The sequence below is a fragment of the Chrysemys picta genome, chromosome 5, assembly GCF_011386835.1.
Source record: "Chrysemys picta bellii isolate R12L10 chromosome 5, ASM1138683v2, whole genome shotgun sequence".
Taxonomy (NCBI): domain Eukaryota; kingdom Metazoa; phylum Chordata; order Testudines; family Emydidae; genus Chrysemys; species Chrysemys picta.
In genome coordinates this window covers 144,744,907-144,761,070 of record NC_088795.1, presented here as the reverse complement: position 1 = coordinate 144,761,070, position 16,164 = coordinate 144,744,907, and the positions used below count along the sequence as shown (strand labels likewise).

The 16,164-nt window shown below is 61.8% G+C and overlaps 1 protein-coding gene across 6 annotated transcripts in view; it reads right to left on the bottom strand.

Moving 5' to 3' along the window:
- Positions 1–210: 210 nt before the first annotated feature.
- The window catches only part of TTC31 (tetratricopeptide repeat domain 31), a 30,175-nt gene continuing 14,221 nt past the window's right edge, over positions 211–16,164 (bottom strand). For all 6 annotated transcript variants that reach the window (XM_065598503.1, XM_008174443.4, XM_042844885.2 and 3 more), the window contains 9 exons: positions 15,929–16,019; positions 14,326–14,467; positions 13,965–14,069; positions 13,341–13,419; positions 12,762–12,954; positions 12,294–12,368; positions 11,677–11,779; positions 10,947–11,056; positions 211–10,533 (listed from right to left, as the gene is read on the bottom strand). In XM_065598503.1, coding sequence (XP_065454575.1) covers positions 10,401–10,533; positions 10,947–11,056; positions 11,677–11,779; positions 12,294–12,368; positions 12,762–12,954; positions 13,341–13,419; positions 13,965–14,069; positions 14,326–14,467; positions 15,929–16,019 — 1,031 coding nt within the window. In that variant the 3' untranslated portion in view covers positions 211–10,400. The remainder of the gene's footprint in view (positions 10,534–10,946; positions 11,057–11,676; positions 11,780–12,293; positions 12,369–12,761; positions 12,955–13,340; positions 13,420–13,964; positions 14,070–14,325; positions 14,468–15,928; positions 16,020–16,164) is intronic.

Below are 16,164 nucleotides of genomic sequence, written 5' to 3'. Positions count from 1 at the left end.
GCCGCTCCGGCAGGCCGAGCCCCTGGGGACGTGCACACACTGGGCTGCCCGAGAACCGGCTCCGGTCTAGAGCCGGAGTAGTGAAAAGCTGAGTAAGGGCTGCCCAGAGGGGGCCCCCCAGCCAGCCTCTTCCAGGGAAGCGAGGTGGAGACACTTGGGGGTTAGGGTCAGAGCTCCTGGCATGGCTCGTGGTAGTGCGGTGTGTTTGGGGGGGGGGGGGGGGTTCCTGGCTCCCAGAGCCAGGGGCAGACTGGCCAGGTGTTGCCGTTACAGGAGATGGGTCATTCTAGGGTCTCTGAAGGAATCAAGGAGTTTCACTGGAACCACAAACTCAGCTCCCGGCCCCTGCCTGCCTCTCGGACTGGGGGGGGGCAGGCAGGTGTCAGCTGTGAAGCAGGGGCCTCATGGGACAGGTACAGCCACGGGAAAGGAGCTGTGGGCAGAGGGGCAGGGGGTGGCCCTACAGAGGAGGTCCTGCTCGGAGAGCTCACAGAACAATGGTCAAGTCCAGGATGTTATCGCCCATGGGGACGGGAGGGATGAGGCCGCCTCTCCCGGGGCACGCCCAGCACCATGAGGTGCATGTTATGCTCTGGCCCAGGACTCTGTGATAGGGTGACCAGACAGCAAGTGTGAAAAATCATGATGTGGTGGGGGGTAATAGGAGCCTATAGAAGAAAAAGACCCCAAAATCGGGACTGTCCCTATAAAAGCGAGACGTCTGGTCACCCTACTCTGTGATGTCAGAGAATATTCACTTCTGAAAGACATTTTCTTTCACAACCCAGGCCAAGCGTGAGTCTGTTGGTGCGTGAGCCAGACCCGAAACTGAGGGGAAAGAATGTGGGGGCCTCTGCCCCCCTTCAGAAAAGACACTTGGTGGGATGCCAAACGCACAAGGCACCAGAGCTGTTGCAGGAACCTGCTGTAGGCTGCCTGCATGGCCAAGCCCTTGGCAGAGCCAGCGAAAGGCAGCGCGGGGCTCGGAGTCCCCAGCCCAGCCACACGGGAGATGCTGCCAGGTGGTCACCACTCCAATGAAAGGCCCAGGCCCATGGGGCGAGAGCCGCAAAGGAGACAAACGCTGCGCCTGAGCCCCCGGCGAGGTGCAGGCTCCCTCTAGAGCAGACCGGGAGCTCACAAACCGCTGAGCAGGGAGCTGCCTGAACCAGCCAAGAGGAAATGCTGATGACAGTCAAGGGCAGAGCCCTGCAAGGGAGTTGGGGGCCCATGTCTGGGCCTCCCTCTGCTCAGGAACCACCCCTGTGAGCCTGGGCAGTGGGTCACTGAGCCTGGGGGAGACTGTGCCTCCCCCAACAGCCAGGCGCAGCCCCCCCGCAGCTTACCACCGCTCCCTGCCGCTCCAGTCCGGCAGTCCCCAGTGCTCCGGGTGGGGCTGTGCGCCTTCCCAACGCTCTGGGGGAGAGGGGGAGGCCACGCCACGCTTGCCCTCCCAGTCCTGGTGCTCCTTTGGGGCTGGAGGTCTAGCTTGGGGTGGGACTAGGCTGGTGGCCGATGAGAGCTCTGGTGGGGGGACAGAAGGGGCAGGGCTAGGAGCTAGCCTTCCCTCGCCGGTGGTTCACACACCGCCCATGCCTGTGAACCTGATCTTGGAGCCAGACCAGCCTGTTCTCAACCACCACGGGGACCTGATTGCCAACAGCCTGTGGTTAGAGCCTCATGCCGGGGGTGGAAGAGCAGGGTCAAGTCCCCTTCTGCCTGATTCACAGCAGCACAGGGGTCTGCCAAGTGAGTGCCCCAGCCACTGGGCTAGAGAGTATGGGGGGCAGGGTTCTCCATCACCCTTGCTGGATCTGTGCCACTGTATAAAATACTTCAGTCGGCACTGGGCCAGGAGCACGAGGGAACGGCTCTCGAGCCCAGGCTTCGGGCACTCACCTGGGAGAGCCAGGTCCCACTCCCTGCTCCAATGCTAGTGAAGAACTGAGTCTCACATCCTGGCTGAGTTCTCTTACTTCGGGGGGACGGGACAAGTAGGTCCCTACCAAATTCACAGCCGTGAACAACACATCATGGACCGTGAAATCAGACCTCCCCTGTGAAATCTAGCAAAGCCCGATGCCAACTCTGTCCACACATCTATTCAAGGGACACCATCATAGGACCTAATCACATCAGCCATGCCACCAGGGGCTCGGTCACCTGCACATCTATCAATGTGATATGTGCCATCAATGCCCCTCTGCCATGTACATTGGCCAAACCGGACAGTCTCTACACAAAAGAATAAATGGACACAAATCTGACATCAAGAATTGTAACATTCAAAAGCCAGTAGGAGAACACTTCAATCTCCCTGGTCACTCAGTAACAGATTTAAAGGTGGTAATTTGGCAACAGACAAGCTTCAAAAACAGACTCCAATGAGAAACTGCTGAACTCAAATTAATCTGCAAACTAGACACCATCAATTTAGGCTTGAATAGAGACTGGGAATGGCTGAGCCATTACACACATTTAATCTATTTCCCCGTGTTAAGTATCCTCACACCTTCTGTCAACTGTCTGAAATGGGCCATCTTGATTATCACTACAGACGTTTTTTTTCTCCTGCTGACAACAGCTCATCTTAATTAATTAGCCTGAGTTGGTTGGGCAACTTCCACCTTTTCATGTTCTGTAGGTATCTCTCTCTCCTTACTATATGGTCCATTCTATGCATCCGAAGAAGTGGGCTGTAGCCCACGAAAGCTTATGTTCAAATAAATTTGTTCATCTCTAAGGTGCCACAAGTACTCCTGTTCTTTGTACTGACTTAACATACCTAGTGTCTGAAAGGACTTGGCCCTGCATGACACGCAGATACAATTAGTACTACACAACGTCAATGGAGCCCATATTAAATGGATTAAAAACTGGCTACTTCACTGATCTCCCAAAGGTAAATTGTTAATGGGGAATCATTGTCCAAAGGAGTGTTTCTAGTGCTCAGCCCGATGTGATCTATCCTCTCTCTCAATGAGCTGGAAGAAAAGATCAAAGCACCACAGATAACATTTGCAGAGGACACTAAAGTTAGTGGAGTGGTAAACGACAATGGGGAAAGATACCCAGACTGACCTGGGCACCTGGGGAAGGTGGGCTCATCTGGACACGTTTCCAAACCACCATCGGTGAGGTCACACACCTAGGAATAAAAGCTGCAGGTCACACTTATCAGATGGAGGCTGTATCGTGGAAAGCACGACTCTTGGAGACTAACGGAACGTGAACCCTCGGTGTGATGCTGGAGCTAAGGGGAAAACACACTCTGCAGATGTGTGAGCAGGAAAATACTGAGAAGAGAAGGCAGGTACGACCTCAGCATGCAGCATTAGCGAGTCTGGTACCAGATCCCGTGTCCACTGGTCACCCTTCAACAAGGGCACTGACCAATTGGAAAGGGTTCCCCGAAGAGACACAAGGCTGACTGGGGGTCTGGCAAGCCTGCCTTCTAGCGACAGGCTACAGCTTTATCCAAGAGCAGGTGGCGCTGGCTTGATGAAGGCCTGTAAGTACCTGCATGGGGAGGCGCTTTGTGGTAGCTGAGGGACCTGACCCGAGCAGAGCTGGCAGCTGAAGCAGGAGAAATTTAAACCTGAAATAAGCTGCAGATTTTTAACAGCGAGGGGACGCAACCCCTGGAACAACCCGCCAGAGACGCCGGCATTCGCCATCCTGTGCAGGCTCTAGGTGGAGACCGGCCGTCTGTCCCAAAGCCCGACACACCAGAACCGAGGTTAGGCAAACCCTGCAGCACAAGGGCCTCTGGGCTGTGCCATGCAGGAGGCCGGACTGGCCTTACGGTCTATGAAAGCAGCAGCTGACGTGCCCACTGCACAAAGTCCCCCCAGACACAGGCAAACTGACGACATCAGTTCCAAACCCGGCTGGGAAATGGCATTGTCCGGCGCTGGGCAGCCAGATGGGCACCAGCATCTGAGCAGCTTAAACCACCGATCAGCCTTTGAAACACACTGATCGAACTCAGCCATCTGCACTGTCGGTAGCTGCAGCTTCCGAAGGACAAGGCAGAAAGGGCAGCCAGTCGCATTTGCTTACAGACCACTAAGCAAGGCAAAAGCTAAGCCCAGACAGTAGATACAAGTCTGGTCTCCTCAGATTACCAGAGCTGCCAGCTCTTGTGACTTTATTATTATATTTGTTTTTTCGCTTCAAGACCCAGCTCCTGGATTCAGGTGATTTCATGAAGTTGTTGGTTTCTAAGCCTCCTGTTGGGACAAAGGCTTGACAAAGTGACTTGAGTGCAGCCTAAAGGCTCCAAAGCCAGAAGGCAAAGAACAAACCCACATTCAGTATGGTCCACGTCCCATGGTTTTTAAGCTAATCTCAGGTCTGATTCATGATTTTTGAGCGCTGGAGATTGGTGAGACTAGATTCCACCAAGGTAGATAATGGCTTGGGAGAACCCCTGCTCTTTCCTCTGTAGATCTCGGAGTGCAAAGGCCCCGTCACCCTCACGGTGGGATATGCAAAGTCTGCGGGTGAGGGTCTGAACACAGACTTTGGCTGGGCTGGCAGGTGTTCTCCCCTTTGCAGCCTGGTCCTGCCCCACCCCGGAGAGGGGTCCGCCCTCGGGTCTGTCCTTGCTCTCCATGCGTGGCCGTCTCCCTCCTGCCATGGCCAAAGGATCAGCACCCCCCAGGCCAGCCCTCTGTTCTGGACTCGCCAGCCCTGGCCGGGTGACCCATGCAGGGCCGGCTGAAGCATCTCCCAACCCTAAGCCTCTTCCTTGCCCCTGGGATACCTGCCCAGCTGCTCTGGCCTACAGCTCCCTCTCCCATCCGAGAGACTGGGTAGGAAACCCACCTCCCCCCACAGGGCCCCATTGCTGGGAACACTCCAAACCACAAACTGGCCACGTCCCCGTGGTAACTGGAACGCTCCTACCCGGGCTGCCCGAAAGGTCTGTATTGGGGTAGGGAGCAGACAAGATGGGACCTGCGGGGTCCATTCCAGCTACACGTTTGGCACCGAGTCAGCAGGGATCCCCTACGGTGCCCAGCACCGGGGCTGCCCTGGGCGTGTGAAGGGAAGGAGGGAGGGAAGAACACATGGGGTCAGGGGTACGACCCATGGCGCTGGGGCCAGGAGACAGGCAGGTGCACACACGCAGGGTGGAGAGTGAGAGATACGCGGGGGAGACAGACAGACACAGGGACAGATGCTGCCTGCAACGATTCTTGCATCCATAACGTTGTCACGGCAACAAGCAATCCCAGCTGGCATGGGAGGGGGAGGGCGCTGAGCCTTGTGCTCACCGGGGAGGGAGGGGGGGTGGACCCACGTTAGTTCGCCTTGGTTAACTGCTCTATGCCTGGGGCAGGATCACGGCCTCGCTTGGTCCCCATGGGTCTAGCCCCACCTCTCCCCGGCCAGGGCAGGGCTGGCCCTGTCCTCGATGCTGCAGCACATCGGCAGCTGCCCCTGGTCCTGGCACAAGCAGGTCCCACCCTTTGCTGCTTCTCCCAGCCCCACGCCCTGCTCTCAGCTGGGTTCACATGGCTCCGAGCTCAGCAGCGAGCACTAGCCAGCCAGGCCTTCCCGCTGGGCTGGGGCTTCAGGAAAGGGAGGGGCCCGGGGCCCCAGACAGATGTGACCCCGCAAGCGGGGGGGGGGGGGGAGTTACTCCTTGGACACGGTCTCATAGTGTGTGGAAAGACAAGTTGTGGTGCTCTGGGGGATTTCAATCTGGGGGAGACAGGCCGGAGATCTCATGCAGCCAGCAGTTAATTTTCAAAATGGTAACGATGATTCTAGATAATTTTTTACCACAAAAAGCATTACACCCAACAAGGGGAAACGCTGGACCTCATTATGATGGCTAAAGATGAACTGCAGATAATTGATCACAGAAGCTAAAAACACCAAGGAAAAATCTCTGGCTAAGAATCAGGGCTAAGCACATAAAGAAGCTTTAAAGTATGTTAGGAGCAAACGAAATCCTAGCGCTGGGCCAGGCCCACTACTCGCTGGAAATGCTGGAAGTGTTGTAAGGAGGCAGACAAGGCAGCTGCGTTCAGTAACTATTTCCGGTTGTGTTTGTAAAGCCGCAGGAAGAGCTGGGTACCTATAGGCTGGTTAGCCTGACATCAATCCCAGGCAAAACAATGGAAAAGCGACCCAAGGAAGGCGAGGCGTAGCACGGAGACCAGTCAAATAGGGCTCGTCAAACAAACCGGATTTCATTTTTTGATGAGCTAATAGATTTGGCTGATAAAGGTGACCACCTAAATGCAGTATCTTTAGACTTCTGTAAGGCATTTGTCTTAGTACTGCCTAGTATTGTGACTGAAAAAATCAGCTCTGTCCCCTTTGAACAGAGCACACGTTAAATGGTTTAAGAACTGGCTGATGTCTCCAAGAGCATGTGTCCCTGGGGACTCCTTGCCGAGCAGGGGTGTAGCCAGTCCAGCAACACAAGGGTCGGTAGCAGGCCCCAGACTCCAACACCTTCACCAATGATGTCGAAGTAAATCGCAGGCAGATTTGATCGCGGGGACACAGATTGGGGGAGCGGGGAATAACGAGGACAGTGTGGTCTGGACGGCTTGGTAAGCCGGGCCCATTCAACCAGAACATTTTCATACAGCCAGCGTTACACATCTAGGAGCAAGGCAGGCAGACCACACCACCCAAGAAAGCAGCAACAGAGAAAGATCCTGGCGTCACTGCAGACAAGCAGCTCCCAAGAGGGATCCGTGGACGGATTTGCAGAGGGGTGATTCTCTCTCTGGTACGGCACTGGGGAGACAGACACCAGAATCCTGCATACGGCTCTGGTATCCGCATTTCAAAAGGAAGTTGAACCACCAGAGGGTGCAGAAAAGGGCCACCCAAGTGACTCGAGCTGGAGAAAACACCTGGCAGCAGGAGCGCAGCCGGCTTAGCTTGTCACAAGGATGACTGCGGCGACTGGATCCCATCGCAGAGGTACCATCATGGGGAGAAGGCTGCAGAACAAGCCGCTCCACAGTACTCCACGGGCACGCGCCGTCCCCAGGCCATGCACGAGTCAGCTGGAGCCAGCTCACAGCCCAGGCTGGACTCAACCTCATTCCCCAGCATCCTAGTTCAGAGGGGAAGGGGCAGGGCTGGGCCCTGGGGCCAACCAGGTCACAGTCACTCTCGCTTCTTCGTGGAATTCACGGCTGCCTCACATTCATACCACTGCTCAGTACTTCACCTCATCACTGCCTGTGGCCATGAGTTCCAGAGGCTCCTCCCAGCCGGGGAGAAGCAGTTTCCCCTCTCTAAGCCTTGGCACCCTCTACCACTGGCTGTCAGTGCCTCAGCCCCACAGCCGACCCTGGGGAGGGGCACAACTTCCTGAGGTCTCCAGGCTTCTGGCAGACTCGAGTGTAGCCTTAGCCTTGTCTCCACCCACCCCGCACAGCCGCCGCTGCCCTTGCCCCCTCCCCGTGGGTCCTGCCCCCGGGCAGCAGCAGTGGCTGGAAATGCCTGTACCCCGGTTGATGCCCGCTCCTCTCAGATGCAGCCCGGCTGATCCAGGCCAGTGGTGCAGATCCATCTAGCACCAACCCGTCACCCAGCACAGCTCCAACAATGCTGCAGCTGTTCCATCTCCTACGCAGAGCAGGGAGACAGGAGCGCTGCTTGGGGGCCCTACACAACGCCAAGGGCCATGCCCATCAGTGCGCAGGTACACGCCATGGGAGAAGGCTCCCAGGTCATGGGGCCCTGGCTGTGGAGCTCGCAATGGCGTGGGGCAGCGGGGGAGCCATGGGACTGAGCCACCAGGAGTCGGACTCTTGGGTTCCTTGCCCCACTCATCCTCCAGACACGGACAGGGTTGCAAACACACATGCCCACGTGGGCAGCGCCTGCAGACACAGCACCAGAAGGGTTAAACGGCCCTACCCCCACACTGGAGCTCTGGGGTCAGGACTGGCGAAGTGGAGCGTGCCCAGACTCCACCGCATTTGGGAGAACGTGTTCAGGGAGGCTCCTGGGAGCTCGGGGGCGACACCCCAGAGGCCGTTCCAGCCTATCCCATGTTATTACTTTTGTCCCTTTTCATTTTGCCGTGGCCGGGGGGCATCCCAGTCCCCTGTGCTGGCTGCACCCTGCCAGGAGCCGCAGACAGCCAGAGCCAGGCCGGGCTCCCCCAGGACCAGGTGTGGCTCTGCCGCGCGTGCCATGGAGAACAGCACCACCTGCTGGCACAGCCCACACAGTACCTGGGCTCCTCCACACACGCGGCTGCAGGAGGGGGCTGGGGGCCATGGTGGGAAGGCGGAAGGGAGAGGGTGGGTTCTTCCATGAGTTTTATTAGGAACAATCTGTAAATCCCCAGGTAGGTACAAATCCCTGAACAAATTCCCACTGGGCGCCACAGCTAGGGTGACCAGATGACAGAGGTCAAATATCGGGACGCGGGGGGGACGGAGTAAAAAAAAAAAAAAAAACTGCCGGAGCACAGGAAAAACTGAGAACCCACCGGCAGCTCCACTCCCCGCCCCCCACCAGCTTGCCTCCGCTCCGTCTCCACCTCCCCCCTTGGGGAGGGAGGGGGGCAGCACGCAGAGCCCCCCCTCCCTCCCGCCAGAGGGACCTGCCAGGGGGCCAGGTGAGTCCCAGGCAGGGCTAGCCTTATCTGGAGCGGCTCCCAGGGAGCATCCAGCAGGCCGGTCCTGTCCCTTTGGCTCCTAAGGTCGCTCGGGTCGGGTCAGGTCGGGGACAGGGGCGGGGGGGTCGCTGCCGGAGCCTACAAGCCCCCCCCGCCCCTGCAGCACACAGTGGAGACCTCCTCGCCGTCTCTGTGCGTGCCTGGGGAGTGGGGCTGCAGCCGGCGGGCAGGCAGGCGCTGGGAGATCAGCTGCGCTGCCACAGGGCCCAGGAAGAAGAGGTGAGCGGCGCCGGCAGTGCCGGCTTACGTCCTCCACCAGACGGTCCCCCGATATCAGGACAAAGTGCGTCCCGACCAATGTAAAGTTGGGACGCGGGACAAGTCCCCTAAAATCGGGACGTCTGGTCACCCCAGGCGCAGCCACTGCAAACCCGGGGCTGGCCGGGGGGAGAGCCTGCGGAGCTCCACCAGGACAACAGCTCCCCTCCCCATAGCCCGGGAGCAAGGCCCACCCACCGGGCGCTCTCAGGGCCATCAGAGGTCAATTCGCATCATCTCCCGCAGGCAGATCCTGGCCCCTCAGCCCCCCCCAGCCCGGCACCTGCCCCCAGCAGCCAGCCGGTCTCTGATCAGCAGGGCAAGGCAGCTCTCTGGTACCCAGCTGGCTTTGCACTCAGGGCTGTGGGAGACAGGTGAGGTAGAGGGCAGCCAGACTGGGCCGGAGCCGAAGAACGGAGCCGGCGCCGGGGCAGAGAGCCCCAAGGGCGTCGCTGCACATCAGCGAATGGGGATCCGGGACCAGCCGGGCGTGGCAGGGGAGCAAGGGGCTGGCCCAGGCTGGTGGGGCTCTGCATGGGGTGACCCAGGTTAGCCCCGAAGGCAGAGGGATGGTCCAGGAACAAAGGGACAATGTTAAAAGCCCGAGTAAGTGGAACCGGGGGTGTCTCTAATGGACAGGGGCCGCAGCCCGACCCTGCCCCTGGGCCACGCTCCCCACCCAGCCAGCCCCCGCAAAGAGCTACAGGAGAGCGACCAGAATGGGTCAGGCCAATGGTCCATCTAGCCCAGTGTCCTGTCTGCCGACGGGCCAGTGCCCGGTGCCCCAGAGGGCGCAAATCATCGCAGCGCAGACAGGCCCTAGCAGGGCAGAGTCAATGTAACAGACCCGGGGCTCAGCCAATCAGAAGGCAGGAAGCAGAGAGCGTGGCTGAGGGAGGAACCTGCTCCGGGACAATTTTTGGTATGAAATAGCCATGGAAGAGCAGCCTGGGGGGTGGAGACTACAACTCCCAGCATGCCACACTGCCCTTCATCCCAACAGCATGGCTCCAGGGCATGCTGGGAGTCGTAGTACCCATAGGCCTCACTCCATAATAAGGCAAAGGGGGCTGCAGCCAGCTCCAGTGCCCCCATAGGTGTGGGGCACAGTGCCCCCCCACTGGGCAATTCCAGCCCTCCCGGCCATTCCCTCCAGGCCAACCAACCCCGAGGCAGCCCCTGGGAGGCCGCCCCACTCAGCACACATGGCTCCTTCCTAGGGAAGGGGAACCCGCAGCACAGCCAGCCAGGGTCCCGAGCCACACAGCAGCGAGTCCAGCCCTACCCGGGGGGGTGACGCCCACTGGCTGGCAACAGGCAGCAGCTGGAGGGGCCTCGGGAAGGCCCAGCACTGTGGCCATCCAGTCACTCGTGTGCTCTCGAGGCAGCGTGGCCAGGCAGGAGCCAGCTGTCAGCCTGGGGACATCCGGCCTCCAGGCCCCTGCAACGACGACGGGGCCAGGGCAGGGCCCTAGTGCTGAGCCAGCTTCTTGTCCAGCCCCTTGCTCTGGGGCAGGTGGCGGAAACGGCAGTCGGCCCCGTAGCTGCAGCCGGCGTTCCGCCAGAAATGGCACTCCAGGGTGGGGGGCACTCGCACCGGCTCCCTGCGGGCACACAGACAGGGTCTAGAGCCTGCCCACGCCTCATCAGCCCATCCCCCAAACAGCCCAGAGCTCCAGCCCCCCCACCGGCAGACCCCGGGCTGGCATCATGCCAAGGCAGCACCAGGCCACGGCTCCAAAGGAGCGTCCCGAGAACCTCACTGGGGAAATAATCCAAGCTGGCACTAGAGGGGCGGGGTGGTTCCTCCGAGCCAGAGCCGAGCAGAGCCAGGGCACCTGGAGGGGTGCCGGGCAGCCCCCTCCGTGGGGCACCAGCAGGGGCCCAACTCCTCAGCCCTTGGGACAGCCTCCTTCGGCTCCTCAGCTCCACATCTCAGCAGCCAGCCAGGGGGGCCCCTGCCCACTCCTGCCCCGCTGCAGGCCCCAGCACTCCCACTCCCCAGGGCAGCACCTACCTCCCCACGGGCCGCGGGGCGTTGCCAGGGCCAGCCCGACCCGGGGCCGGGGTTGCATGGTCAGGGTGCTTCAGCTGCAGCACAAACTTGGTTCCTTCCACTTCAGCCCCCTGGGGAGAAAGGGGCCGGTCAGCACAGGCCACCCTGTGGGGCGGGGGGCTCGCAGCGCTGCCAAGGAGCAGTGCAGGGAGGGCACCACGGCACAGCAGAAGACACGCCAACGAGGCAGGGTTCTGGGAGAACAAGGCGGCCCCGGCTGCGGAGCAGAGGGGCCTGGGGGAGAGGCCGCAGGGAGAGCAGACGAGCCCAGGCTGGTGTCACCAAACTGGTGTCGCTGGCACAGGCCCTGTGTGGACGGCCTGGCCCGGCCGCGGGGCACTGAGGGAGGGTTCAGCTCACCCAGAGCTGACTGGGGCAAGTCTCCATGCAGAGTGCGTGCCCGGGGCAGGAGTGGGCAGCGAGCGGGGGAACGACAGAACCCACGCGGGGCTCTGTCTCCACGGGTGAGAGCCCCAGATGAGCCTTCGGGTCCGGCCCCCCAGCCAGAGAGAGGCAGGATGAGTGGGCTCCTGGGCACAGCAGGCCTGGCCCTAGGAGAGCTGAGCGCCTGCCATGACTGGTCCTGCCTGCTGCCCACCAGGCTGCATTGATGGCTGGCATCAGGGGCCTGCCGGCTCAGAGCAGCCTCTGCCAAGCCACATGGGCCAGTGCCCCCAGACCCTCTCCTGACCTGCAGGGCTGCGTAGGCCGCCTCCGCCGCCTCCTTCTTGGTGTAGTTGATGAAGGCGCAGTACTTCTCCGGGAGCATCCGCACCGAGTGGATGGGCCCAAACCTGCTGGGCAGAGAGCGTACTCAGCCCTAGGCTCGGGGCAGCCAACACGGCGCTCTTGTGCCAGCAGCAGGGAGACAGAGCCAGCGAGGGGGCCCTGGGTCGCCCAGGCTACTCCAGAGAGGGCAGGCTGATGCGGCCCAAGGCAGGCACGGCTCCCGGCCCCACGCTGCAGGGAGGTGCAGCCAGAGCCAGACGGGAGAGGCTATGGCCCAGAAGGCAGCGCTCCTTGGATTGGGCAGCCCCCAGGCTGGCCCTGTGGCAACTCCAGGCATGTGGCGCTTGCTAGCCAAGGCAACCTGGGGGGGGCACCAGTGGGACTGGGGCGAAGGGCCGGGAGGGGCACCAGCATAGGGGCGGCCAGGGGTCAAGAGAGCCCCGGCAGGGGAGGGACAGGCTGGCAGGAGACACAAAGCAACAGGGCAGGGCAGGGTTTGTGCCGCAGGGCCCAGGCTCCAACCCAGCCCCACCATGCCCTGCCCCAGAGAGCTAGGGGGATGGGAGGAGAATCACTCACCCCTCAAAACAGCTGCGCAGCAACTTCTGGGTGATCCTGGGGGTGACGTTCCCAACCCACACAGCGTACCACTCCCTGCCAAAGGCACACAGCACGGGGTCACCCAGCGAGCCAACCAGAGTATCGCCCCCCCCTCGCTGCACCCCCAGGCCCAGCGCCTGCCCCTCCCCGCCTCCAGGCCCAACATCTGCTCCCCCACTACACCCTCAGGCTCGCACCTCTGCCCCCCCAGCCCCAGAACCCCCCCTGCCCTGGATCCAGCATCTGCCCCCTCCCTGCCCCAGAGCCCACCCATCCCCACACCCCCAGGCCCACCTGGCTCTTTGCCCAGGGCCCAGCGCCTGCCCCACCCCCAGGCCTAGCAGGCTTTCTGCCCAGGTCCCAGATTCCTCCTCAAGCATAGCCAGAGATGCACCCGGGACACTAGCCTGTTTCCCCCCCCAGCCCATCTCCCAGGCGCCCCATTACCTGGCCTGATGCACAGTGGCTACGGGGTGTCTGGTGCTAGCTGGGGTCTCCCTGCCGCTGGCCTGGAGCCCCTGCTGGGCTGGGCCTTTCCCTCGGCTCCGCGAGTTAGTGATGGTCACAAACCCGCTCTCCCCATCCTCGTCCCCCTCGGCGCAGCCACTGCTGCCCGGGGACCAGCTCCTGGCCGGCTCACCTGGGGGGACAGGCAGGCTGAGCACACCCCCGCTCCAGCGGCACAGCGCTGTTCGGTCAGAGGCAGGGACAAGCGGGAGGCTGCTCACGAGATGCACAGACGACTCGGCCCCCACAGCGGGGACACTGCAGAGGGGACAAACTGAGGGCTGGGGGACTGGCAGATCAACCCCGAGCTGCCCCTCAAGCCCAATCTGCAGCCCCCTGCTATCCCAGACCTCGGTTCCCCATCCCCCCCGCACAGCTCTGCCAGTGCCCCTCAGTCCCAGCCTGCAGCCTTCCCGCTCCCAACAGTTACTGGTTCCCCGAGGAAGACTGGGCCCAAGCCAGGTCTCTGCAGGGAAGCAGAGCTCCACACCCAATGATCCCCATGCCCTGGGCCCTTACCAGACCCCGCCAGCTGAGACTCCGTGGCTCCCAGCGACGGCTCCATGGGCAGGCTCCTCTCGCCGCTAAAGCCGTTCTCCTGACGGGAAGGGAGCAGGTCAGCGGCCCAGCCTCACTCACCTTTCCCCAGCTAGTGAACTAGGGCTCTGATTCTGCTGACCATCACCCTGGTATCTGGGCACCTGTACATCAAATCAACCCGGGGTGGTGCAAGCGTCCTCGCAGGGAGAGGCCCCTGGCAGAGTTTCCCAGCATTGCCAGACCCCCTCGGGGATCTCCCCCTGCAGCCGGGCTCCTGGCTGGCCTGTGCTCTCGCCAGGGGTCAGAGCACGGAGCCCCTTGCCTTGGGGGCAGATTGGACACCAGGGGCTCGGAGGGGGGCTACAGCGTCGCCTGTCCCAGCCAGAGCCCCCAGCCTGTGAGGGGTGATTCTCCCGAGAGGACGCCGGGCCCCCAGTGATATCCCAGTATGCCTGGCAGGCAGAGATCATTCCTGCCCCACGCGCTCTGTCCCGCGCAGGGTCCAAGCCAGCCAGCCCACCCCACACTCGCTCAGGCCATGCTGTGCCCATGGCTGGAGGGCCCGTCTCCCCTGCACCCCGTGTCAACAGCAGGGACACTCACCAGGATGAGCTGCACCTGGCACATTTCCAGCTGGGCAGCTGCGTCGGCATGGGACCTGTCCAGCCGCAGCAGCTCCAGGAAGGTGCTTTCGGCCTCGGCATAGCGCTGGGGAGAGCCAGGTAGAGTCACTCACTACCACCCCCCACCGGGCCCAGCGCCTCCCCACTCCCCCCTGCCCCACAGGGCCAGGCACCTGCCCCCTTCCCCTGAGCCTGGCACCTCCCCATCCCGCCTGTGCCCCAGGGACCAGGCACCTCCCCCACCTAGACCTGGTGCCCACTCCCATGGGCCCCCCATCTCCCCGAGCAGCAGGGCCAGGCTGGGATTCAAGCCCTGGCTCCCACCCCCCACGCCCAGGTACCTGCAGCCCCATGAGGGCCTTGCCCTTGCGGAAAAAGCCTTTGGGCCAGCCGGGCAGGAGGCTCAAGGCCACGTGGGCGTCACTCAGGGCCTTGTCGTACTGCTGCATCCTCTCATAGCAGTACGAGCGGTTCCCAAAGAGCCTGCAGGGAGAGCGCGGTCAGCGAGCCTGCGCCAAGGCCGGCTGCCTGCCCCTGCCCCAGCGTCAAAGCGCCCGGCAGTGCTGAGCCAGTCACGGAGTCTGCCCCAACTCTGCCCCTGCCCCAGCCTCAAAGCGCCCGGCAGCGCTGGGCCTGTCACGGAGTCTGCCCCAACTCTGCCCCTGCCCCAGCCCCAAAGCGCCCGGCAGCGCTGGGCCTGTCACGGAGTCTGCCCCAACTCTGCCCCTGCCCCAGCCCCAAAGCGCCCGGCAGCGCTGGGCCTGTCACGGAGTCTGCCCCAACTCTGCCCCTGCCCCAGCCCCAAAGCACCCGGCAGTGCTGGGCTGGTCACGGAGCCTGCACCAAACCCTGCCCCTGCCCCAGCCCCAAAGCACCCGGCAGCGCTGAGCCAGTCACGGAGCCTGCGCCAAACCCTGCCCCTGCCCCAGCCCCAAAGCACCCGGCAGTGCTGGGCCTGTCACGGAGCCTGCGCCAAACCCTGCCCCTGCCCCAGCCCCAAAGCACCCGGCAGCGCTGGGCCTGCGTGGGGTGAGGCTCCAGCAGACCGTGCAGGCCTAGAGGGAGTCGGGCTGGGGATACAGAGCCAGGGCTGGGAGGGAGCTGCACAGGCTGCTAGCTGCACCTCTGGCCTGGAGAGCCCCCCACCCCTTCCAATGAGAGAAACACTCCCCCCCCGCCCTGCCCCAAAGAGCACCCCCCTGAGAGAAATAAACACACTCCCCCCAGCCCTGCCCCCAAAGAGCACCCCCGAGAGAAATAAACACACTCCCCCCAGCCCTGCCCCCAAAGAGCACCCCCCTGAGAGAAATAAACACACTCCCCCCAGCCCTGCCCCCAAAGAGCACCCCCGAGAGAAATAAACACACTCCCCCCAGCCCTGCCCCAAAGAGCACCCCCGAGAGAAATAAACACACTCCCCCCAGCCCTGCCCCAAAGAGCACCCCCGAGAGAAATAAACACACTCCCCCCAGCCCTGCCCCCAAAGAACACCCCCGAGAGAAATAAACACACTCCCCCCAGCCCTGCCCCCAAAGAGCACCCCCCTGAGAGAAATAAACACACTCCCCCCAGCCCTGCCCCAAAGAGCACCCCCCTGAGAGAAATAAACACACTCCCCCCAGCCCTGCCCCAAAGAGCACCCCTGAGAGAAATAAACACACTCCCCCCAGCCCTGCCCCAAAGAGCACCCCCCTGAGAGAAATAAACACACTCTCCCCAGCCCTGCCCCCAAAGAGCACCCCCCGAGAGAAATAAACACACTCCCCCCAGCCCTGCCCCCAAAGAGCACCCCCGAGAGAAATACACACTCCCCCCAGCCCTGCCCCAAAGAGCACCCCCCTGAGAGAAATAAACACACTCCCCCCAGCTCCCCCGAGAGAAACATGCCCCTGCCCCGAGAAACACTCTGCCCCCTGCCCCAGAGAGCACCCCTCACGCTCCTACCTGTGCTCCCGAGGGTTGAGTTTGACAGCCTCAGTGAAGAAGAGCACGGCCTCCTGGAAGCAGCCCCGCGCCGCCGCCTCGTACCCATAGCCTGTGGGAAGGAAACAGGGTCACCAAGACAGGCGCTGCGTTGCTGCCCCCTGTGCAGCTCAGCCAGGCCTCCAGGGTGGAGCTGGCTCCAGTGCCCGGGCCTGCCTGGCACCTACACGGAGATCACACTCCCCACGAGACAAGCG